We start from the raw sequence: 23,825 nt of genomic DNA, 5'->3' as shown, positions 1-23,825 counted from the left end.
CTGCAGCCTTTTAGGTGTCCAGTGAGTTCCTAGCAAAGTTGCCACCAAAGACTAAGTTTATTGGCAAGTGTAACCCCTCTTGAAGATTCCTGTTGACTTGTGAACTTTAGTGCAAATAGTGCCAGTGGAGCGGGCTGATGTTCCTTAAGCAGACACACGTGTGAAGCATGACCTGGGAAGGTGGGAGGCGCCAGGTAAACACTGAGATAATGGCCTGGCTTAAAATGTGGCCCCTGAAGCCTCCTTTCCAGGATCAAGTCTGCACAGTCTTAGCGTGTTGGGCAAGGTACTTGTCTGTAAGCCTCAGTTTCTCCTTCTGTGATGTAGAGGTGATGATAATTCCTGCCTACTGGGTGCCAAGAGCCAAATCTGGGTGTGCCGTGTGCACAGTAGGGACATGGGATGCCATCTTCTCTGCTCTGTCTGCCTGGGGGGACTGTCACACCCAGGGATGGAAGAAGGTTGTAGATAAGCTCTCAAAGGTAACTTCCTTGCTTGTGAGAGAAAGACATTTGCTTTTCATGCAGATTAGTCGTAAAATGTTATTTATTTATATTTTTTTATATGTGTGGGTGTTTAGCCTGAATATTTGTGCACCATGTGTCTGGTGCCCACAGCGACCAGAAGAGGGTATCAGATCCCCTGGAACAAGAGGTTGTGAGCTCCACCTGAGTGCAGAGAATTGAACCTGGGTCCTCTGGAAGAGCAGCCAGTGCTCTTAGGTGTTGAGCCCTCTCTCCAGGCCCGACATTGACTTTTTAAAGATCTGTAGGAGTCATGGTGATTTGGGGAGTGATGGTTTGTGACAGAATGCCGTTTGAACTCATAATTCCGTTTTGTTTTCTTCCCAGGGAACACGGGTCTGGCTGAGAGAAAATGGCCAGCATTTCCCAAGTACTGTAAATTCCTGTGCAGAAGGCGTCGTGGTCTTCCAGACAGACTATGGGCAGGTGAGAACAAGTTCCTGTTGCTTCCTGGAGTCTGCGCTCCACTCTCTCACCCATGGGCACTTGTACTTCCCCTACGCAGGCATACTCTTGGACAGACACACGGACTGACTCTCTCGTTAATTTTCCTAAGTGATACATCAGAGCTCGGAAGGACATGGCATTCGGAATGTGTACCTTGTGTATGATGGGTATGACACCATCCTTGCAAAGGAGAACAGTGAGAGCCCCAGCTAGTGTGGGGTAGAAGGACACAGCAGTTGCCGGCTTCCCTTCCGGGGTGTCTTTTCCACCTCAAGGATAGCTAGGAATGCGACCCACCACGGTATTGAGATTTTAGCTGACGCTGTGATAGGGTTGGTTCCCAGCATTTTTCTAACTTGACTGCGTGGTTCTTGAATGTGAACTTTACAGATGACATTGTGGGACGTGCCTGGGAGAATCTATAAGCAGCATTTGAAGGATTGATGTTTAATGATTGCTTTTCCTGTCCTTGACATCGTGAAACCCTTAAACTTCCAGAGTGTCTCGTGTGTGATCGGAATGGCAAGACCAGACACCATAGACGGTTGTGTTGAAAAGCAACCTTTTCTCACAGTTCTTCAGGCTCAAAGGTTCAAGGTCAAGGCCTGGAGAGGGTTCTACTTCCTGGTTCACTCTGGTCCGCCTTGTTGCGTCTTCAGGTGGGGGGAGGACTGAGGCAGTGTTCTTAAGTCTCTTTCATGGGGACAATAATCTCATCCTGAGGACTCCACTCTTACCGCACTAAGGCCCCTCCTACTGATGCCCTTACACTGGAGTTAAGATTCAAATGTATGGATTGGGGTAGGGGGCATGCACTAGCACTCAGCCTCTAGTTTACAACAGAATGAAGTACTGGCATGCTCGTCAAGAGCCTAGGGTACTGGTGTTCTGGTCACTCTCAGAGCCCTGATCTGTGTGGCTTGGGGATCAACTTGACTGGGGTGATGGGGAGTGGAGGAAGACAGACACACATACAGAAAAGCTGGGATGGACGTGTTCCATGGGCTCTGATGGAGATGCACCTGCAGCAGCCGGGAAACTCAGCGTTGACCTAGGAGGCAGGTTAGCTAATCTGGGTAGGGGCATCAGTCTCAGGCCGCAGTCATCCTTGAGGAGGAAGCTATGGGTTGATTCTTTCTGCACACTCTCAACATCAGAACTGGGACCAATTCCCCTGAGCCATGGGGCTGAGGTGTTGGGGTGCTTGGCTTGGCGTTGCCCATGTCACCAACACACGTCCACTCAGGGCTTCATCTGCTCCCCAGAGAGTTAAAACTTGAAGTAACAGCAGCCATAAGTTGGGTGGAAGGTTAGTTAGTTCTCTGCGGTCTAAGGCGGAAGGACTGGCTGGCCAGTCTAACCTTCACAGGGATTGCCCACTTGGAGAACCTGTCTGGAATCCTAGATTTATAAGCCGTCGTGACATTGGGCCGTTTTCTAGTCTGTTTACGTCTCATTTGGAGTCTCAGATGGGCCATTGTTTACCAGGTAGATCTGGGGACCTGGGAAAGGGGTAAAGATGCCACATAGCTAACAGCCCAGTTTCCTTGTGTCCCCACCAGCCTCTGGTGATGCGTTGTGATCTGTCAGCTAAGAACTAAGGCAACGAACCCTACAGGGATGAAGGGACATCTCTGAAAGCTTACTCTACCTGACAGGACCGGGCAGGGCTTTCCTGTCTCACCGGTACTGTCTAGCCTCCCCTCCCGCTGGCCCCAGATCACTGCTCAGTCCCTTTCAGGCCCTGTGAGCTCCTCTCTAGAGGATGGGAAAAGGGAAACCAGTATTTAAACAGCATGCCATGAGCACCACTATGTTCTTCTCTAAAAGCAGAGTAAAATAAATTTTATTAGCATTCTTTTCTTGTTCAGTTTTGTTTTAATTCCAAATCTGCTTTTTTTTAAAAAAAAAAAAAAACTTAAAAAAATAAAATCATGATGAAAACACATACCATGGGCTGGAAAGATGGCTCAGTGGTTAAGAGCACTTGCTGCTCTTCGGGGGACCAGAATTTGAATCCCAGTACTCATGTAAGGTGACTCACCAGCACCCCTAACTCCAGCCCCAGGGAATCCAGTGCCCTCTTCTGGCCCCTGAGCACCCCTCCACACATGGTATGCACACACACAGAAACACACATGTACAAATAAATAAAAATAAAGCATATGACATTAGCCTATAATGGCATCTTAGCCGCTCTCCATTATACACTCCAGCAGTTTCATAGGTTCACACTCCTGTGGCCTGTCTTCAGAGCCTTTCCTCTCACAGCATTGACCCTCCAGATGCCCCCACATGCACACACAAACCCCTCCTTCCCATACCCAGTCCTCGGTAAGTAGCTTTACTTCTTTTGTCTCTGATTTTGATGAATACTTCATGTAAGTAGCATCCCGTAGCATCTGTCCTGAGACTGGCTTCTTCCACCCAGCACATTGTCCTTCCTGTCGTCTTTCTAGTCCCTACTCACTTGTGTGGCAGCTGCTTCCCACAGGACAACTCTGCCTTTCAGTACTGTTGTTGTGAATTGTCACAATCTGGGTCACGTAAATCCTCTGCTGGCCCTGATGGCTAGGTGGCGGCTCTCAGTGGCTGGAGAGTAGAATGGATGACCAGGTCACTCTTAACAGTATTTATAGAGTTGCAGGCTTAGGAAGGACTGAACCAGAATGATGTATACCTAAATTAAAAAACAACACAGAATCCTGACCTCTAAATCTTCAGTTGGTTCTTGAATATATGATTTATGTTATCCAGTCTGTCACTCCAAATATAACACATATAATTAGCTTGGTGATTTGTGTAGGAATTGCAGGGTTCCCAGTATGGGAAAAGTGAGGCAGGACTCCAAGAACGGGTTCAGGCTAGGGCTAAGAACCAACAGAGGCTTCCGAAGCATCCTACACCCCGGTAGCCCAAGCGCTCCCACCTCCAACCGCAAACACAAAACAGAGCAAACAGCAGCTGGAGGAGGCTGTAAACTCTCAAAGCCCGCTCCCCAGTGACACGCTCACCCCAGTGACATGCTCCCTGCAAAAGGTTCCACAGGGTCCCCTAAGTGACATTACCAACTGGGAAGAAGTATGTGAAAGACCCGAGCCTGGGTTGGGGGCATTTCCCTTTCACACCACACCAGTGTTCTTCGATAGCAATCTCTGGACCGTTTTTGTAAGAGGATGTGTCACAAAGCGTCACCGTTTCTGTTTTTCAGAGAGCAGACATAGCTGAGATCACTCCCTGCGAGAGAGTGCCTGCTCACCCTGAGCTTTGTCTTTTCCAGAACGTTCGGGAGGCGTGCTGGCAATTGCAGGAGCACCCTCCAGCGAAGTGTAGAATTGAGAAATGCGTTCTCAATTAGATTTCCAGTAGGGGAGATCGAAACATCATATCATCTTTGTCTAGAAAATGTCTAATTTCATTGCTTTGAAATATCCTACAGTGGTATCAACTTACCTAATTGCATTTTAAGGAGTTATTTGTTGTTGGATTTGCTTCAGTCAACTTCATCAAGGCTATGACAAGGATTACAATGATTTTCCGTCTGAATTCTTTTTCTCCTGGGTCTTCTAAGATATTTACTGGTGGGGGATATAATTACCCCAAGTCTACAAGTCACTGCCCTCTTTCATCTCTCTTTCTGTTTATTTCCAACAAGTATGATTAGATTTGATTTAAAAGACTATTCTCACTTTATTACACCGCCAGGAAAAGCCATTGGGGTCTTTGAGTTGTCTCTACTCCCCGACAAAGACTTCTTCCTGTCACACTGATTACTGATAATCATCCCCCTCCCCCACTTAAAGCCAGCTCTAACCTGGCTGTTTGACCTTCTAGATTGACCTGCTATGGGCCTAATTCTGTGCAACCAATGACTGAGCAAATCAGCAGAGTGACCTTTCATTCCAGGCTTCTTTGTCTTTTGGTTTTGGGTTTTCTTTCCACCCCAACTACTTTCTCCCGTTGCTCCACCCCTCCTGAAACTCTTCTGTCTTCCTCTCGTTTATAAACGTCTGACGTCCTTTGAACTTTTTGTGAACATGAGTAGCTTTTGACCTCCTCACTTGTGCTCCTCAGTGAAGTGTCTGTGCACACTCCTGCCTCCCGGAGAGATCTCCCCCAGGCCTGTGGAAGGTTGGACCCAAGCCGTGAGGCAGCCCGTAGTATGTCATCTATCCGAGCTAGCCCTGCAAGTCCCTGGGAACTGCACAACTGGAACTCGGCGGCTTTGATTCTAGGTGGTCAGAAGCCATAAGGGACTGTGCAGGTCTTTGACACTGAAGCTGAGCTGTCATCTCCGAAGCTCAGGAACACCCACGCCTTTGACAGCCAGGAGTCTGCATTCCAGGCTTCACACGCTAGGCCAGCTGTCCAGCAGCGCAGCTGTCTTCTTGGTGGAGTCTGCAGTATGAGAGAATGAGATGTCGTGGACCAACTCCTCCTACTGTTGGGATGGGAAGTAGAGAGCAGCGGTAGCTGGTGTACCCGCCCTCCCCCCACCCCAGGGAGCCTGAGAAGAACTGCAGGGTGTTGAATTGTGGGGCAAGCGGGGAGGCTTGCCAGGAACTAGCTTACCTTATGAAGATGGAGGAAAAGGAGTTTAGGAACGACATCTGTGCTATCAAATTAAAATTGTTAAATTGCATCATTAGGATGGCATGACTCTAAAATCCAAATGCTAGACAAAGAGGTAAGATTCAGATGCAATTCTCTGGCTTTATAGTTTTAAAGGTTGTGTGTGTGTGTGTGTGTGTGTGTGTGTGTGTGTGTGTGTGTGTGTGTGTGTGTGTAAAGTCAGTGAGAAGACATCTTACAGGAATTAGTTCTCTTTTCCACCTTATCAGTCCTGGGGCTCGAACTCAGGTAGTCCATACTGGCTGAGCCTTTTTCTCAGTCTTAAAAGACCACAGACAGCAGAAGCAAGAGCAGCATGTTCAAGAATCGTGGGGTGGGGAGTGCACCATGTAAGTTCTACCCAGGAAGTCTGTAGATCATCCACATGCATTCAAGGGTCAGAATGAGGTAACAACATGGCGGAGAGTCTTCTTTTGAGGGAAGTATTTCATGGGATAGACTCCAGCAACATATAAGCTGTATTCTTCATTTCCTGGAGGGAGGATCGTTAGTGGGTATTGAGTTTTATTCTAAATCTTTCTTTCAAAGTCTGTAATACTAGAACCCGAGGGTTATTGATCTATGAACTTGAGCAGCCCCATTGAAACAAGAGCCATTTCCAGTGACAAACACTTCCAGTCATGGTATTGTGCCAAGGCATGGGGGAGTGCCCAGTGCTGGAGCTCCCAGCTTGCCAAGGGCACAGCATCCTTCCTGTTTCCTTGTCCATTTCCATTGGCTGGGCCTCCCTGATTGCTGGGATTGCTTTCCCCATTCACTGAACTGGATTTAGGTTGAGTGAATTTGGAATCCCATTTACTTCTGGTCCTTGTCTTCCAGGACAAGATTTTGCCCTCCCAGTCTAGCTCCATGTGTCTGAGCATCTGGACCCCTCTGTCTGGCCTCCTAGTGAGAAAGAAGGTGATGAGGTCTCTGATAGCAGTATTTACTGGTCTCAGTGAAAACTGGGTAGAATACAGACACATTAAAGAGAAAACAAGTGGCTTCTACCTTGAGTCAGGGCTTTTTTTTTTTTTTTGGCTGCCTATCCTTCCTTGGACGTACTTGTTGATTTTTTTTGGTGGGGGGAGGGGAGGAGGCCAGACACTTCTTATCCTTCCTTGGAATTACTGGTTGATTTTTTTCCCCCCTGTGACCTGCTTTTCCTTTATAGATCCACTGAATACACCTCTTCTCCTCACGCCTAGGGCTTGGTCTTTTTATCTGGACTTGGGCATTCCTCTAACCTGTACCCCTCATCTTGGCTCACTTCTAGGATTCGGTCTGAATTCCAGTTAGCGGGGTCTTCTTGCTCCTGGGGAGGTCTGTTGTACACACAGCCCGTTCCTGTGGCCAGAGTCTCCTGGCCTTGCAGTGCTGGTGCTTCGGCACAAAGAGAAAGGGCTGATGTCTGCTGACAACGACCTCCAGTGTTGTGTTCAGTCTGAGGGTTAACTTAGGAAATGAAGTTGCTCCTATTTGAAAGTAACTGGGGTATTGTCTTGTATTCTCGGTACCCACGGATGTTGAAATCATCAGTCAAACAATGATAGAGGCCGCTTAGACCAAGCTGTAATTTACAGCTGATAGAAATGCAGCAGGAAACCAACCGAATCAAACCTGGATTTTGTATATGAATATTTAAATAGGCAATATTTCTTTGTTACGCATATCGGCTTGTGAGAAATAACCAACTAAGAAATTATCTACGGGAATCAGCCTCAGCCTCACTGAATGCTGTGTGAGATTTCAGTAGACTAAGTAGAAAAACTTGGTTAAATTCAGGAGGTTATCTGTTTGCGAATGAGTTGCATTCCATTCCAGAAATTAATTTATAAGCCTGTTATTTGGAACAAGATTTTCCAAAGACTCGTGGTGTCCATGGCTAATTGATTATCCAGTCTATCCACAAAGACCTGTTCTGGAATCTGTAATGCACCAGAAGGCGGGATGATGCTAGTCCTCTATTGCCTGCTTCTGGCGCTAACCATCTTCAGTTCCATCCCAGGATGCCTCAGTGGTGACTGGAGAGAGTCCCATTCTTCCCCTGATTGCCGTCCCTCCCGCAGGTAGAGGCAGGAGGAAAAGGAGTCACCTGTGCTAAACTGTGTGCTTCTCGTGGTTGGTAAGGATGGCATTGCATGTGGGTGAAAGGAAGTGATATTTGCCTAGCGATGTCTTCTTGCCAGGCCCACAGTGGTGCATTCCGATCTGTTCATGCTGCTTCACTCCCGAGCTGGCCAGCTGTCCTGTTTCTTCTGATGTTGCTCTGCTGAAATACCGTGACACAGAGGCTCAAGGGAGAAGGGGTCTATCTCATAGTTCCAGGGGCAGTCTGCCGGGGCTGTCAAGACCTGAAGTGGTGAGGTACCTCGCATCCACAGTGAGGAAACAGAAGGTTGAATGCATCCATGCTGCTGTTCCATTCCCTTTCTCTGTTCAGTCCAGGATCCCAGCCAGGAAATGTCGTCACCCGCAGTGGGGGTGAGTCTTCCTGCCTCAGTTAATGCGATCAAGACAAACCTCCACAACCATGGCCAGAGTCTCCACGTGATTCTAGATCCTGTGAATGGATGGTTGGCATGGACCAGCACACCCAGCATGCGTTAACGATTAGGGAGTTGACCTTCCCTAGTCTAGGCGCACACCCATGCCAGCCGAGGTGGTAGGGCTGTCGCCCCCAGGCAGTGCTAATCCTGATGAGGCCTCCACTTGCTCCTGACACCCTCCCTGTCTCTTCTTTTTTTCTCTTCGCTAGAACATGTGTGTGTGTGTGTGTGTGTGTGTGTGTGTGTGTGTGTGTGTCTGTCTGAGGGTTTTGCCCGCATGTGTATATGATGCCCGTGGAGGTCAGAAGAAGGCTTCCTGTCCCTGGAACTGGAGTTATAAATGGCTGTGAGCAGCCAGGTGGGTACTGAGAATGGAACCCAGGTCCTGTGTCAGAGCAGCCAATGCTCTTCACCTCTGAACTCTTTCTCCAGTCCCCTCTCTTTGTTTACCCTTTCTGATCAGTCCATTGGCAGGAGCTAATGCCATGTCTGCAGCTGGTGTTACAATTCCCACTTTCCGACATCTCCTGTGTTCCCTCGATTCTCCGTTGAACGGTGCTTACCCGGCCATCAGCGGTAGTCAGTTGAGTCAGACTGATGTTTCTGAGAGCAGTTTTCCCTCTGCTTGCCGCAAGGAGAGAGGGAGAAGTTTGGGGGCCAGATGAAAGGGCAAGGCCTTGAAGCTGCCCAGCAAAGAAGAGCTCTAGGGGTTTGAGGATGAGGGCAGTGCCTTCTAAAAGGGCCTTGTTCCTGTAGTTCTAGTGTTGAAATTCTGACCTCCTGTGTGATGATTTCTGGAGCTGAGGTCTTTAGGAGTCCTAAATAGGAATTAGTGCCCCTAGGAATGAGGCCCATGTGAGCTTCCTTGTCCCTCCCACCATGTTAGGGCACAGGGAAAAAAAGCACTATCTATAACACAGAAAGCAGTCCTCACCAGATGTGGCAGCTGCCACCACCTTAATGTTTACATTTCAGCTTCTAGCGTAGTAAGAAATACGGTTCCATTGTTGACAAGGCTTCAGACATGGTCATTTGTCGTAGCAGCTTAAAAAGACAGAGGCTGGCTGGCTGGTTTCTTACCCTTCCCAGTGCAGGCTGGATGGAGTGCAGGGGGAGTGTCCGGCTGCCGAGGTGAAGCGAGCGAGGAACTCATGCCTCCCGGATGCCCGTCCTGCGGCTTTCTCAAGGACACGTTCCACTGGACTCGAGCCTTTATCTTAAACCATGCGATTGCGCTGCTCATGCCAACGTTACAGGCATCTAGGAAGTCAAACTGCTGGCCACTTCCGAGGGACTGACCTTCCTAAAGTCTCTGGAAGCTCAGTCTATCTGCTTTTGTGGCCATCGAGGCTGTATATATCATTGTACACAAATTAAGTCTTGAGTTTTTAAAAACTGTGGCATCTTGCTCTTTTGAGTGCAGCTGTTTGTACTGAAGCGACACATGCCTGGGGGACAGCATTACGGAACTTAATGCTCGCCTAATCACTCCCATGTCTGACCGAACAGGAGCGGCAAGCCCGGCCCTCATCCACACCCCCATTTTTGAACAGCCTAGAAGTTGAGAATGTCTTTCAGATTTTTGAATGTTTGGAAGAAGCCAAAAGAAGAATACTTAATGTCATGCAATTATGTGGAATTGAGGCTTAATACAGTTATATTGGAACAGGATGCCGGCCACTCCTTGGCTTGTGGTCTGCAAGGGCGTTCCCACTGTCGCGGGGCTGGGGCAGAGCTTCAAGGCCTGAAGCATTTGGCCCTCCGGCTCATTGCAGGAAACCTTTGCCAGCCTCATCTCGATGATCGTGTTTTACGGTTGCTTCTGATACAATGATATTTGGGTTGCAGGGGCCTTCCAGTGGTCCCAGCCTGGAACACACGGGGATCACTCAAGGGAGTGAGCTAAATGAGATTCTGGCCCACTGGGCTATTCCCCATGGCCGGCCGGCCTGCATGTGAAGCCAGGGATCTGTTTGAGTCCAGGACTGCCAACCAGCTTGAGTCGACCTATGAACTCTAGACTGCTAGCACGTCCAGTCATTGTGAAGCCTCCTGCTTTCTTTTTATTCTTTTGAGGGAAAAATGCCTTGGCAAGAGGGTAAAGGTGACTTGAGGCAACACTCACGTTCCTTGGTCTGGGGACATGGCTTAGTGATTAAAGGCCCTGATACCAAGCTGGACAACCCAAAGTTGATCCCTGTAACCACACAGTAGGAGAGAACCCATTCTTGAAAGTTGTCCTCTGACCGACCTGTGTGGACTGTGGTGCCCTTGCACACACACATTACATAAAATTTAATCAATCAAACAAACAAAAACCACCTCCCCTTTCCTCTGACCCAGTGCTCTCAAAACTGAATGAGAATCAGAATTTTGTGGGAAGCTATGGGTCCTAGGTCTCCACTGACAGTTTCTGATTCAACAAGTCGCCAGTGGCACCTGAATACCTTCTTTCTGACAGGTCCCAGAGCCATGGATACTGCTGATCTGGAAGCCGTGCTTTGGAACCACATGGCAGGTTGTGGCTTTGGTACCACCCCGCTTCTCTCTTCTTTCTCAGATCCAGGTTCTAAATAAAAATGACGGGCATCATCTTCCTACCAAAAGTGTGTTCCCTGAAAACAAAGGCGGTCACTCTCCCAGGTGAAAGTCCTCTTCAACTGCTACAGCTTCAAAGGAACCGATCTTGAACACTGTTGGTCTAGAGATCAGTTTTTAAGGTTAATACCTGCCAGGGACCTAGTCTGGAGCCTCCCCCATTCCCCGGGGCTGGGTGGAGAACCACTCCCAGTAACAGCAAAAATGGGAGAAGTCTGTGTATTCCAGCCTAACACATGTCCGTGGAGCATTGATGCCTCGGTGGAGTATTTACGAATCAGGCCAATTGTGCTTATAAACCCCCATGAGTTGCTGCATAAACCCTGACCCTTGTGCTCATTATGACTATGAAAGAGCGGTTCAGTGGTTAGCTCACTGATTGCCACGTGAGGCTAATTCATAGTCCTCGTTTTTCAAGGGAGGTGTGAAAGCCCGAGACGGTTTCTCTTTTTGGAAGCTGCCGTCAGAAGGCCTGTAGTTAGCTCTCTGTCGGTTAGACTCTTCTGGCTTTGCACGGTTGATTTTGAGGCAGCGTCTTACAATGCAGCCCAAGCTGGCCTCCGGTCTCTTGAGTCTCATCCTCTCAAGGGCCGGCTTACAGGTGTGTGCCACTGTGCCTGCTCGGATGCGCTCATCTCCTCCTTCACACCAGCTGTCATCAGAGAGCAGTAGGGGCAGTGAGAGGAGGTGAGAGAGATGATGCCCCCCCACCTCCAGAGTGGGCTCATTCCATTCTCTTAGTCTATCCCAGGCCCAGCTCCCATCAGCACTCAGGATCTTGGTGAACAAGATCAACCCCCACCCACTCACCCGATCCTTGCCTTGGGTCAAGAGTTCTGCACTGTGGGATCAGATCCCCTCCCCTCTTGCTTGAGTGATTCTCTGGTACTTTTCAAACACTTGGAGAAATGGCTCCTTTTTTAGAAATTTATTTATGTATTTTACGTCCCACCCTCAGCCTCCCCTCCCGCTTCCCCTCTATACCTTCCCCTCTCTTGCTCCCCTCAACCCACCCTTCCTCTGTAATCCCTCCGAAAGGCGCAGCCCTCCCGTGTTTGGCCATGGGTCTCTGAATCTGCCCCCATTAGTCACTGGATGAAGGCTCTCCAAAGACAGCCTGGGTAGTCACCAATCCGATCATAGAGGATGGCCAGTTCAGGTTGTGTATCCATTGCTGGGGCCATCCTTGTAGACTTGTGGGCGTTTCCCTTGCCCAGGCTTCTTTCTACCTGGCTCCTTCGTCTCCTTTCCAGTCATCTCTCAGCACTGTCCCCCTGCGCCCACCCCCCAACCTGTTCCCTCAAGTTCCCATGCCCACCTGCCCCCAGTCCAACCAGGAGATCTCTGTTTCCCCCTCCCATGGAAATCTGCATCCACTCATGGGGCTCTCCTTGTTTCCTTGTCTCTCTGGGTCTGTGGACTGTAGCCTGGGTATCCTTTACTTTACAGCTACTGTCTACTTATGAGTGAGTACAGACCATGTTTGTCTTTCTGGGTCTGGGTTACCTCACTCAGGATGATTTTTTTTCTAGTTCCATCCATTTGCCTTCAAGTTTCCTGATGTCATTGTTTTTAACAGCTGAGTAATACTCCATTGTGTAAATGTACCACATTTTCTTTATCCATTCCTTGGTTGATGGACATCTGGGTTGTTTCCAGGTTCTGGCTATTATTGATAAAGAGGCTATGAACATAGTTGAGCAAGAGTCCTTGTGGTATGATTGAGTACCCTTTGGGTATATGCCCAAGAGTGGTATCGCTGGGTCTTGAGGTAGATTGATTCCCAATTTTCTGAAAAACTGCCATATTGATTTTCAACGAAATGGCTCCTTTTGAAGAGGACTTTCTTTAGAATTTGGTTTTAAAATATCCCTGTGCATACATTTTTCACAAGCTTGTTTAAGATGCGATGTCTGCAGTTTGCACCGTGGTTGGTGTGTTAGGTGATTTTGATTATACTAAGTGGGTTTCTGAGCGAAAAGAGAGTAGCCCCAGAGGGCCTTTTATACAAAGACGGTAGAGCAGGCTTGTGCAATCTCACATAAAACTTCAGCCCTACACTTGTAAGTTCAGCGCGTAGCCTGTGTTAGAAGTTCCAAATGCAGAAGCTTCGTTTTAGGGACTGAAGTCCTTCTTTAACGGAGCTGCTGTTTGGATGTGCCAAGTGGTTCGTGGAGTGATTTTGCAATAATTAATGTCATTTCTGAGTCTTCCAGAGAGAGTAACAGGGTAGCTCACCCTCGAGAATTGAGCAACTATTTGAGCCTCCTGGAATGATCCTCTGTTCTGAAATGCATCCATCTCTCTGCCTAGGCAGAGTTCATGGTCTTCTGCTTCAAGCATCTGCTTTTGCTCTTGCAAACAGAGCTAATGACAGATGCAAACTGGCTGAGCCCAGACAGTCACTCCTGTGACAATGGGTTGGAACATATGCTGTCCTGTTTCAGGAAGCTTTTGTAACAAAGAACTCGAAAGGGACCACGCCTCCAAGAAGTGCTGCCAGTTTGCCTTTGTAGAGGGCAAATCTTGTCCAATTAACCCAATTTCTGTCGTCAGCAGTGGTACCAGGGAGGTTGACCTTGCTGCTCTTTCAATGCGAGCACCCTCCCAAATGTATCTGAACATAGCTCATTTAAAATATTCATAAAATGTATTTATAATAAAAACTTGAACATAGCTCATTTTGAACATTTATTCTTACTTGTCTCTTTTTTCTGTACCAGAAGTCCTTAATCGCTCCTTGGAAAATTGTAATCCACCCTGGCTGACATTTGCTGGAGGGAGCACTATCAAGCTTGGGTGTCAGCATCTAAAACTCCAGACATATTTTCGGTGCCCCGTTTGGGACATTCTTTGCAGAGATGTAAACACCACAGAGAAAAGAAGCCCTATCGGCCGAGGAAAGGCATGCTCACATTATTCGTTGTCGGCTCATTGCTAGCTCAGATGGAGATCTTAAAATAGTTTGCAGATGTTACTTTTAGGAAAAAGAGCAAAATGTGGCTAAAGCCACATTTTAGCACCTAGGGTTTGACTCATTAATAATGGTCGTAAGTTTGAGCTATGTTCTGACATGGAGAAGAATCGCTTATTGTTTTAATCTTTGTATAAGAGAGAGCTGTGCCTGTGGATGTGTGGCATGTGTGCATTTATGTATGCAGGTGTACATGCTCCTGTGCACAGGGAGGCCAGAGGATGATAGTCTGTCCTTCTCTGCCACTCTCCACCATATTCCCTGGACACTGGGTCCCTCACTGAACCCTAATCGAGGCTGGTGACCAGCAAACCCCAATGATCCTCCTGGCTCCATCTCACACATACAGCCCTGGGGTTACAGACCATAATTTCTAGGAATTTGTGCTCAGGCTTATGCAGCAAGCACTTTTACCTGCTCAGCTATCTCCTTAGTTCCTTTTTTTTTTCTTTCTTTCTTTCTTTTATTCTTTATTGCTTGCTTGCTTTAACTAAAGAGCTTTATTGAAATATGACCCACTTCCCATATAATTCACCCACTTAAAAACTTATTATAATTCAGCCGGGCGGTGGTGGCACATGCCTTTAATCCCAGCACTCGAGAGGAGGAGGCAGGTGGATCTTTGTGAGTTCGAGGCCAGCCTGGTCTACAGAGCGAGATCCAGGAAAGGCGCAAAGCTACACAGAGAAACCCTGTCTCGAAAAAAAAAAAACTTATTATAATTCAGTGGCTTTTAATATATTTAAAGAGTTGTGTCCTTATCACTTCAGGAAATTTTTGAACATTTTCATAACGGGGGTGGGGGGTGGGGGGGGGGAGAGAGAATGAGAATGCCTCCGGATGTCATCCCTCGCCTTCTCTCAATTCTCCCTCCACTCTCCGGTCCCAGGGAGCCTCTTTCCAGAGCTCTGCACCCTCTGGAGATTTTACTTGCACGTAGTCACACAATATTCAGTCCTTTGTGTCTGGCTTCTTTCACTTGGCTTAATATTTTCCAGGCTCATCCGTGTTGGAGTGTTTGCTAGGAACTTCATTCCTTTTACGGTTGAATAATATCCCATTGTATAGCAGTGTCGCATATTAAACAGTCTTTTAAACTTCAGAAGACCAAAAAAAAAAAAGGAGGTGGGGGAGAATGCCTATTCCATATACGTCCAGTTCCTGCAGCCTTGTTCGTTCGCCACAGGTCTCACATATTTTAACATTTTAAAGGCAAGTTTGACATGATCATTGTTGTGGTTAAGAGAATAGTAAGAGCAGTCTCACGTGCTTTCAAAGGAAGTTTAGATTTCTCTAGGAAACCTTGTATAGTCTTTTCTTGTGTTATGCTTTGGTTTGGTTTTGTTTTGTTTGGTTTGGTTTTGAGACAGCCTCACTGTGCAGCCCGGGCTGGCCTGGAACTCACTAGGCTGGAACTTGACTAGGCTGGCCTTGAACTTGCAGCTGTCCTCTTGCCTCTGCCTCCCAAATGCAGTATATAGTCTCATATCTGAAAATGGCAACGCTTTCTCCTCCTTCTCAGATGACTGAAAGGCCAGTAAGGCCTAGAAGGTGGGTTTTGTGGGAGAAGCCTGGCAAATGCGTGAGGAGAGCTAGGTGGTTTGTTGAAAAGGCTTGATGCGAATGCTGTCTGGTGCTCAGTGTGGGGAGTGGACTCTTTCCTGCTGGGAAGAGAGGTGTTAACCCTGGAGAAGAGGGGCGGGCACTCAAGGAAGACTGATGATGCTCAGGATCTCAAGGGCAGTGTACAGAGCGTGCCGGCAGCAAATGGTGTGACAGCCTCTGAGAATGAGCAGCTGGCTTCCTTCCTGTCCCGGCAGATGCTGAAGCCACAGATAGTACATCAAGGGTTGCCAGGGACCCTTCTCCTGCCGCTTCTGCCCAAGCAGGGGAGGTTGCCGCTTGTAACTCTTCTTCTACAGGAGAGCAGGGCTCTCTCCTTGACCTGCAGAGTGTATTGGTTACTTTTCTGTTGCAATGATAAAACCCCAGGACTGAGGCAGCTTACGGAGGGAGTTTATTTGGACTGACAGACAGGGAAGGATGGCAGCAAGTGGCAGGCCTGGTGCCTGGAGCAGGAAGTTAAGAGCTCACATCCTTACTGGCACGCATTACCAGGAAGAGAGGGAACAGGAAGTGGAGTGAGCCTATAAACACTCAAAGTCCACCCCCAGCAAGACTTAACAGCCTTACATTCTCCCTATGACCTCTTCACATCACACCATAACTGAGGACCAGACATTCCAACAGCCTATGGGGCATGTTCTCCTTCAAACCACCACACAGTAACTCTTGCATGTTGCTTTGCATTAATTGGCTAATGTAGCATATAGTAATCTTTTAAATCTAGGCTCCAGGGCCTGATTAAAGCACAAACACTAGGATGAGGATTTGGATCCCAGAGCTACGTGAGTTGCTAAGCGGGCATGGCAGCCCACCTGTCATTACACCTTGGGAAGGCAGAGGGGAAGGCTATGGAGAATAGCTGTAATGCAAGTTCTGGGTTAGATCAAGAGTCCCTTCCTCAAAAAAACAACCTGGAAGAGAGATCGAGGATGACACCAATATCAGCCTCAGGCTTCCACATGCACATGCACACACACATGTGCCCCCACACATGTGAGCACACACATGCACACACAACCAACATCTGGATACCTCTATATTTATTAAAAACACCAAGTTACAGTTCTCAGACTCGCGTAGTGTCAAAGGGTCATTGGACTACAGTAATGAAATGCTGTGTGTGGAAGGGATTCCAGAGTCTCTTCAGCCCGATTCTCTGCTGGGAGCTCATTTTGAGCCTCATAGCAACCATGTGACCAGCAATCACGTGATCTGCCTTTCGAGTTTTAGAATGTCATTCATAAGCATCTGTTGTTTTCCTTTTTCTTATTACATCAACAGTTTCAGATCTGAGGACCTGGCTTTCCAGTGTCAACTGAGCTAGGTAGATCGGGTGATGTTCCTAAGGCCTCTTCTCTGGGTTTGATTGCAATTTTTTTCTTAAGAAATATAAAATAACGCTGAGGGATACCAACAACAACATCACCAGAAACCAGTGACCGCTCTTCCGTTCTCTCCTGAAAGACTTCAGTTCCGAAGTGTGAAGTAGGCCTCCTGTAGAAATAGATGTCCCAGCCGGGCAGTGGTGGCGCACACCTTTAATCCCAGCACTCGGGAGGCAGAGCCAGGAGGATCTCTGTGAGTTCGAGGCCAGCCTGGGCTACCAAGTGAGTCCCAGAAAAGGAGCAAAGCTACACAGAGAGAAACCCTGTCTTGAAAAACAAACAAACAAAAAAAGGAAATCGATGTCTCATGCGAGCTGTGCTTTTACTGAAGGCAACTTAAAAGACAGATGAAACCTTTGCCCTCTGCTTCCCCACTTACTATTTCAGATCGTCGGTCGCCTTAAGCCCTGGGATTTGGGGCATCCGCTGAATTTACCTATGCTTGGCCTGCCTCCTCGGATTCTCCCGGCCAGTGTCTGTCTCAGGTCTCACATCTGTAACCAACAATGTACTTGATTCTTCCTTCAGGAATTCTTTTAAAAAAAAAACCACTATGTGAGCAGCCAGAGGTTGACAGGTTGGATCTACTGTGTGAGGCCAATATAAATAAGAAATAGGTTTGTACGCGTACGGTGGTTCATTGGTGAAGGCATTTTCCCCACTGGGCTAGGCGGGATGGACCCCAGGGATGCTAATACAGGCCAATTAACTTCTTGCTTGCCTAAAAGCATTCCTCTTTTGTCTTACAGAAATTCTGTATCTAAAGTAGCCGTTAGGATCGGACGCGCTGAGTAAACAGTTGAAATGTCAGCCTCCTCAGTTACTCTGGGTAAAGAAAATCTAAGCCATCTGGACTTTCTGTGCCTTTATTATGCTGGCTCTAAAGACAGCAAAAGAGCCTTTGTTTTTTGGGTCAAAGCAGATGTGCTCAGCCTGCCATCTTAATTTCTTTTGTATGGTTTGGCATATATTTCAGCTGCTTGGAAATGTTGAAAAGGTTTCAAACCAAATTGGGGAAGAACAAAATAAATTGATTTTTTTTTTCTTGACTGAGTTTAACAGTTCAAATATTTTGTGAACAAGTATCTTCTGAAATAAGTACATTTATTTAATACCATTTGGATGTTGCTCCAAATTTATCGTTAATCAGTCTTTGGGCCAGATGTTTAACGTATGTCTGAGTTGTACTACTAGGCATTGGTTTAGCATGTGTAAGAGAAGAATGCCAACTGGTAGAGAATTTTGATATTAATGTTATGTGGAGGAACGTCTGTGAGTGAATGTTTTCTCTTCCAGGCACAAACCCCTGTTGGTGTGTGCTTCTAATTCTGCCTTACTTTTCTTGGCTAACACGTGCTTTTTTTTTCTTTTTTTTTTTAAGTAAAGATTTATTTATTTTTGTATTATGAGTGCTCTATCTGCATGTATGACTTTATGCCAGAAGAGGGCATCAGATCCCACTAGAGATGGTTATGAGCCACCATGTGGTTGCTGGGAATTGAACTCGGGACCTCTGGAAGAGCAGTCCGTGCTCTTAACCACTGAGCCGTCTCTCCAGCCCCACTCACACATGCTTTTACAGGTCAAGTATTGGGAGACTGCATGGGTAAGAACTGTATCGCTAATAAATGTGCGGTTCGAATTGGCTTTCGTGGGAACCTGTTTCCCTTAAAGCTGTGCCACCCTTTGCATTTATTTTGTCCCCTGTGGAAAAGCCATTATGTCACTTAAAGGAGGGCTTGAACATCTGTTGTCCAGAACAGGGTAGTGTGCAAGGACCACTAAATACCTGTACCGTGCAGGTGATGGACGGAAACTTTTGGTCTTTTTTTTTTTTTCAGCTATTAAAATGCAAGGCAAAATATACTGATTCAAATGCAGGCTTAATTGGTGCTTTTTTATGGAGTGTTATTTTTTGCCTTCCTGGGTGGTATTTGTAAATGACTCTAATGTACTTGGCAGAAGAACTAAAGAGCCACCCATGGTCCATACCCTTAAGACTTAGTTAGCAGTGATCGCATCAGGGACCTGCAGTGTCAGGATAGTGCTGATAGGGACCCTGACCTCATTGGCTGGTTTTTCTGTCCATCACTGCTAAGGATCAATTCCAAGGATTTAAGCTGGATGTGGTGGCATATGCCTAGAATCCTGTTACTCAAGAGGTTGAGGCAGAAGGATCGTGAGTTCAAGGCCAATTTAGACTATGCATCTAGAAATGCTATGTCTAAAAGAAAAAGAAAAAAAGCTAAAAATAAAAACAAAAACTAGAGGTTTCACTGACAGCGTCCGCAGACACTAGTGTTTCATAGAAAACATGAGCTCTAAACGCTTTGGGGGAGAATCGGGAGGGATGGCTTAAATTAAAGGCTGTGTGTGTGTTGTTGTCAAGAAATTAAGAACTGAGCCAGGCTGTAGTGGCACACGCCTTTAATCCCAGCACTCGGGAGGCAGAGCCAGGCAGATCTCTATAAATTCGAGGCCAGCCCAGCCTGGTCTACAGAGCGAGATCCAGAACAGGCACCAAAACTACACTGAGAAACCATGTCTCAAGAAAAACCAAAAAAAAAAAAAAGAAAAAAAAAAGAAAAAGAAAAAAGAAAAAAAAGAGAAAAGAAAAGAAAGAAAAAAACAAAAGAAAAAGAATTAAGAACTGAGAGACAGGAGGATCTCTGTGAGTTCAAGGCCAGCCTTGTCTACAAAGCAAGTTCTAGGACAGCCAGGGCTATTATATAGAGAAACCTCGTCTTAAAAAACAAACAAATAAAAAAAAAGCAAACAAAATTAACAGCTGCATTTACTCTTAGTGTCTCCAGTAAAGAAAAGTGTTCAGGTCCTTTGTAAGCATGCTTCTTGGATAGCAAAAGAAAAGTACTTTGTGATTGTGAATTAACACTCATTAAATACACTGCTCACTTTGGGAAATCCTGCATCATCCTCTATGCTGTGTGCTTCCTTCTTGATGGTGGCCGTTTACATTCCTGTCCTCAGTGCTCGCCAAGTGACACCAACTTGTTTTCTCTGGGTTACGTATATTTTACCGCTGTTCAGGAACTCTGAATTGTCTGGTTTTGAGTCTGAAATGGGAAGGTTATACTTTCCAGGCTGACTAGAGAAATAAGGACTGTGCCTGGTGTACTTAACACGTGTCTATCATCCGGAGGCAAACCTGGATGCAGTAACCGTGGTCTGGCTTTTCAATACCAGCCACACTGATGATGCAGCGGTGTGTGGCTCCTCTGAGCTACTTTTAAGGACAGAGAACCGAGGTAATACAAGTGTTGGAAGCCGGTCCAAGGAAGATGGTGCTTCTTCTTGATGACCCAGAACTGGGAGAATTCATTCATTTACTTACTTACTTACAGCAGTAGACTCCATGGAGCCAGGAGTCAGTCTTGGTGCTAGGGTGTGGAAGAGAAGGAATGAAAAGAACCTGGCAGGTCCATTCTAGTACATTCTGTCTCACACCCAGCAATGATTGTCACCCTTGAATGACTTTAGGGTGGTTTTTATACTTTCTTTTTTTTTTTTTTTTTTTTTGGTTTTTCGAGACAGGGTCTCTCTGTGTAGCTTTGCACCTTTCCTGGAACTCACTTGGTAGCCCAGGCTGGCCTCGAACTCACAGAGATCCGCCTGGCTCTGCCTCCCGAGTGCTGGGATTAAAGGCGTGCGCCACCACCGCCCGGCTTAGGGTGGTTTTTAATGTTGCAGAAAAGCTTGGCGTGAAGGAAATGTCATCCAGATCCTGTTGGGTCTTACAGTACTTACCAGTCAGCATTGCATGTTTTTTTTAGCACCTAGATGCTGTCCCCCAGCGGTCCCAGCATTTTGGATTCCTCCATCCAGAAATTCTAGGAGAACAACACAGGCCGGCCCCATCTTTTATTTTGTTAGACCAGGGCATTTAATAACCGCCCGTTATTGTTTTGCTTACCAATGATAACTCCACATACCCCAACAGCAGTACCATAGTCTCCAAGTGAAGGACAGTCTTTCAAATGAAAGTCATTAAGCCCTATGTGTAACGCCGCCATCTTACAGTTGAGCACTGATAATCTGCCTCAGTTCAGGACATGGAAATCCTGCAGATAATTCACCAGGAGGCATCTATTACCCATCTGCACAAAGTATCTCAGGGAAGTGTCTACTTGGGTGGCCCCCACTTTAAATATTCTCACTCCTTTGCTCGAAGATGAGGCTTTGATCGTGTTAGCACATTTTTTTTATTATATATATATATATATATATATATATACTTTTATGTGTGTGTATGTGTGTGTGTAGGTAAGCATGTGGCGGCATACATGTGTGGGTGAGTCTGGGGGAAGTGATCCATAATTGGGGGTCTTCTTTTACCGCTTCATCTCACTTTTTGAGACAGTCTCTCACTAAGCCTGGAGTTCCTTGATTGGCTCCACTGGCTAGCCGGTGACTCCAGGGAACTGCCGGTATTCCCCACTCCCAGCTCTGAGGTTACAAACGCATGCTGCCATTTCCAGCTTCCACATGGGCGCTGTGGATCCAGTCATGTCCTCATGCTTCCCTAGCAGGCGTTTTACTGACTGAACCATCTCTCTAAGCATATTAACATTTCATCATGAATCACCAATTATTGTTGTTACTGAGATAATTAAAGTCAGTCACATTTAAGAACATAAATAGGTGAGATTTCTTTGAATTTCTTTATTTGAATAAAATCTAAGTGGATAGTTTCTAGAGGCAATGTAAGGAGTGGTGAACAGAAATCCTTTTATTTCTTAACTGTTCTGTGAAATTTTTGAAGTCTGGACACCTTGATTTAAAAACCATTGCTTGGGGCTGGAGAGATGGCTCAGCGGTTGAGAGCACTGGCTGGGGCTGGAGAGATGGCTCAGCGGTTGAGAGCACTGGCTGCTCTTTAGCAGGACCTGAATCTGCTTTCCAGCGCTCCCTCCCCACTGTCTGTACCTCTAGTTCAGTCCCAAGGAGGAGCCAATGCCCTTCTCCGGCCTCTTGTGAGTGCTGCGTTCACACGGCGCACAGGCGCGTGTATTCAGGCAAACCGCCCGTATACAAAGAAGAAAAGTGAAGAAATCTCAACACAGAAACGCTGTTGCCTGAGGGGCTCCAGCGATAGCTCCGGGGTTGAGTCCATGGTGCTCTTGCAGAGGACCTGAGTTTGTCTCCAAACACCTATGTCGGATGGTTCCCAACCAGGGTAGCTCAAATTACAACACGCACATGTATGTACATCAGTAACAAAAATAAACTCTGAAAACAAAACTATTGCTTCGGGATGCTTGAGTCCAGACAACCCTTGTTCTTTTTTTTTAGACTCTTCAAATGTTTGACTTTTTTGCTTTTAACTTCTTCATTCGTGTTTATAATGCATACAAAATAATAAGTTACTTGTTTCCCTGCATGCTATAACTTCTGTTCTTAATGCTGTGAAAACTTCCACAATTTCAGTTAAGTGGTTATATAATCTTAAAGGTAAAAAGAAATCCACGAGGTGGAACTCAGACTGAGTGTTCGCATACAAATGAGACACTAGAATCCAGTTTATGCCAGTTTTATGTTCTAGGATGTTACATGGACACCCCATGTTTTTCAAAACAGCAGCCAGATGTTCAGTTCTGGTAGGTGAATTGAAGTCATAAAAACTTAAGTCGATTAAGTTTTCTTGCTTCATTGGAAACTATTCTTTCCTTTGGACCATAATTACTTTTAAAACCCCACATTTCCCTTAGTGTTTATGACTGTGAGTAAAGAAGACATCTAGGTAGATACGCTCTTGGGCAATGGAAAAGGAATCAATCTTCCGTCACGGTTTCATCTTTACTTCCAAGACCGTTGATCTCTGGCTTGCTTCCTTGACTGAAGTTCCCAGAAGATGAACATCTGTGTTAGTGTCTGGCATAGACCCAACAGTCAGGTGTACATTTGACTTTGGTTTCTGCCAAATGATCCTAACTCGGCACTGGAGAGATGCCTCAGGGGTTAAGAGCACTTGCTGTCCTTGCAGAGGACTCGAGTTCAGTTTGTAGTACCCACATCAGGCAGCTCCCGACCGCCTGTGACTTCAGCCCCCGGTGATCCAACACCCTCTTCTGGCCTCCAGGGGTACGTGCACATATGTGGGGCACAGACTTACGTGTTGGCACTCACATACATATCAGATAGATGATAGATAGATAGATAGATAGATAGATAGATAGATAGATAGATAGATAGATAGATAGATAGATAGATAGATAGAGATAGGTGGGTATGTAGATAGATAGATAGATAGATAGATAGATAGATAGATAGATAGATAGATAGATAGATAGATCTTTAAAAACAAAACAAAATTCTTGAAATCAGTTGATCAAATCCACATTGGGATAAAGACCTAATTCAAAGGAAAAAGGAGAGTGGATAACTTTTTTTTGGAATGCTAAGTGTGGTGGTAGATCCCTGTGATCATAGCCCTGGGGAGAATGAGGGAGGAGAATTGAAAGTTGAGAGCTAGACTGTACCTACCTGGCACTCAGAAAAGAAAATGGGGTTGGGGAGGATGCTTCAGCAGGTAAAGGAATGTGCTATACAGACAGGACAGCTCACGTTCAGGTCCCTGGCACAAAAGGAAGAAGTTGGTACGGCTCCGGGTGTACCTGTGATGTTCCTGCTGTGGCTGGGGGAGACAGAGGAGAGCTGGGGTTTGCTGCTTGACTAGGTGAAAAATGCTGAGCTCCTGGTTCACAGAGGAAAAACACCGGAAAGAAAATGATTTTCTGGTGTTACGACTTGAGAGAAGAACTCTGGAGATCCTTGGAGAGCAGTGCATAGGAGAATGGTGAATTCTCCAGGTTTATTTGGGGGACAGTGAGCTGATGATTTGCTGAGGGAGTGAGGAGGCCCCACCCATGCCCACTTTCCCCATTCCTGTCGCCGTGCTTGTTGGGCTAAAGTTAAAATGAAGTAACACGGGTTAAGTGTTTGAAGTTCTTATGTAATTGCATAATTAGTATTTGTTGATGTCCTCGCTTAACCTCCCCAGGTTAACGCGTACGAAGTAATTTGATTCTATTAATAAACTTTCGAGGACCCAGAAGCTTCTTGGTGAAGCATTAACTTTCCATTTCTCATGACT

General features: G+C 46.5%; 1 protein-coding gene across 1 annotated transcript in view; it reads left to right on the top strand.

Moving 5' to 3' along the window:
- Myo10 (myosin X) overlaps positions 1-23,825 on the top strand; it is a 174,390-nt gene that overhangs the window by 16,202 nt on the left and 134,363 nt on the right. Inside the window, exon 2 of the mRNA XM_042261382.1 lies at positions 852-950. Coding sequence (XP_042117316.1) covers positions 852-950 — 99 coding nt within the window. The remainder of the gene's footprint in view (positions 1-851; positions 951-23,825) is intronic.

This window comes from Peromyscus maniculatus, chromosome 15 (assembly GCF_049852395.1).
Source record: "Peromyscus maniculatus bairdii isolate BWxNUB_F1_BW_parent chromosome 15, HU_Pman_BW_mat_3.1, whole genome shotgun sequence".
In the NCBI taxonomy this organism is placed as follows: domain Eukaryota; kingdom Metazoa; phylum Chordata; class Mammalia; order Rodentia; family Cricetidae; genus Peromyscus; species Peromyscus maniculatus.
Note: the sequence above shows the minus strand (reverse complement) of the source record. Positions and strands in the feature narration are given on the sequence as shown.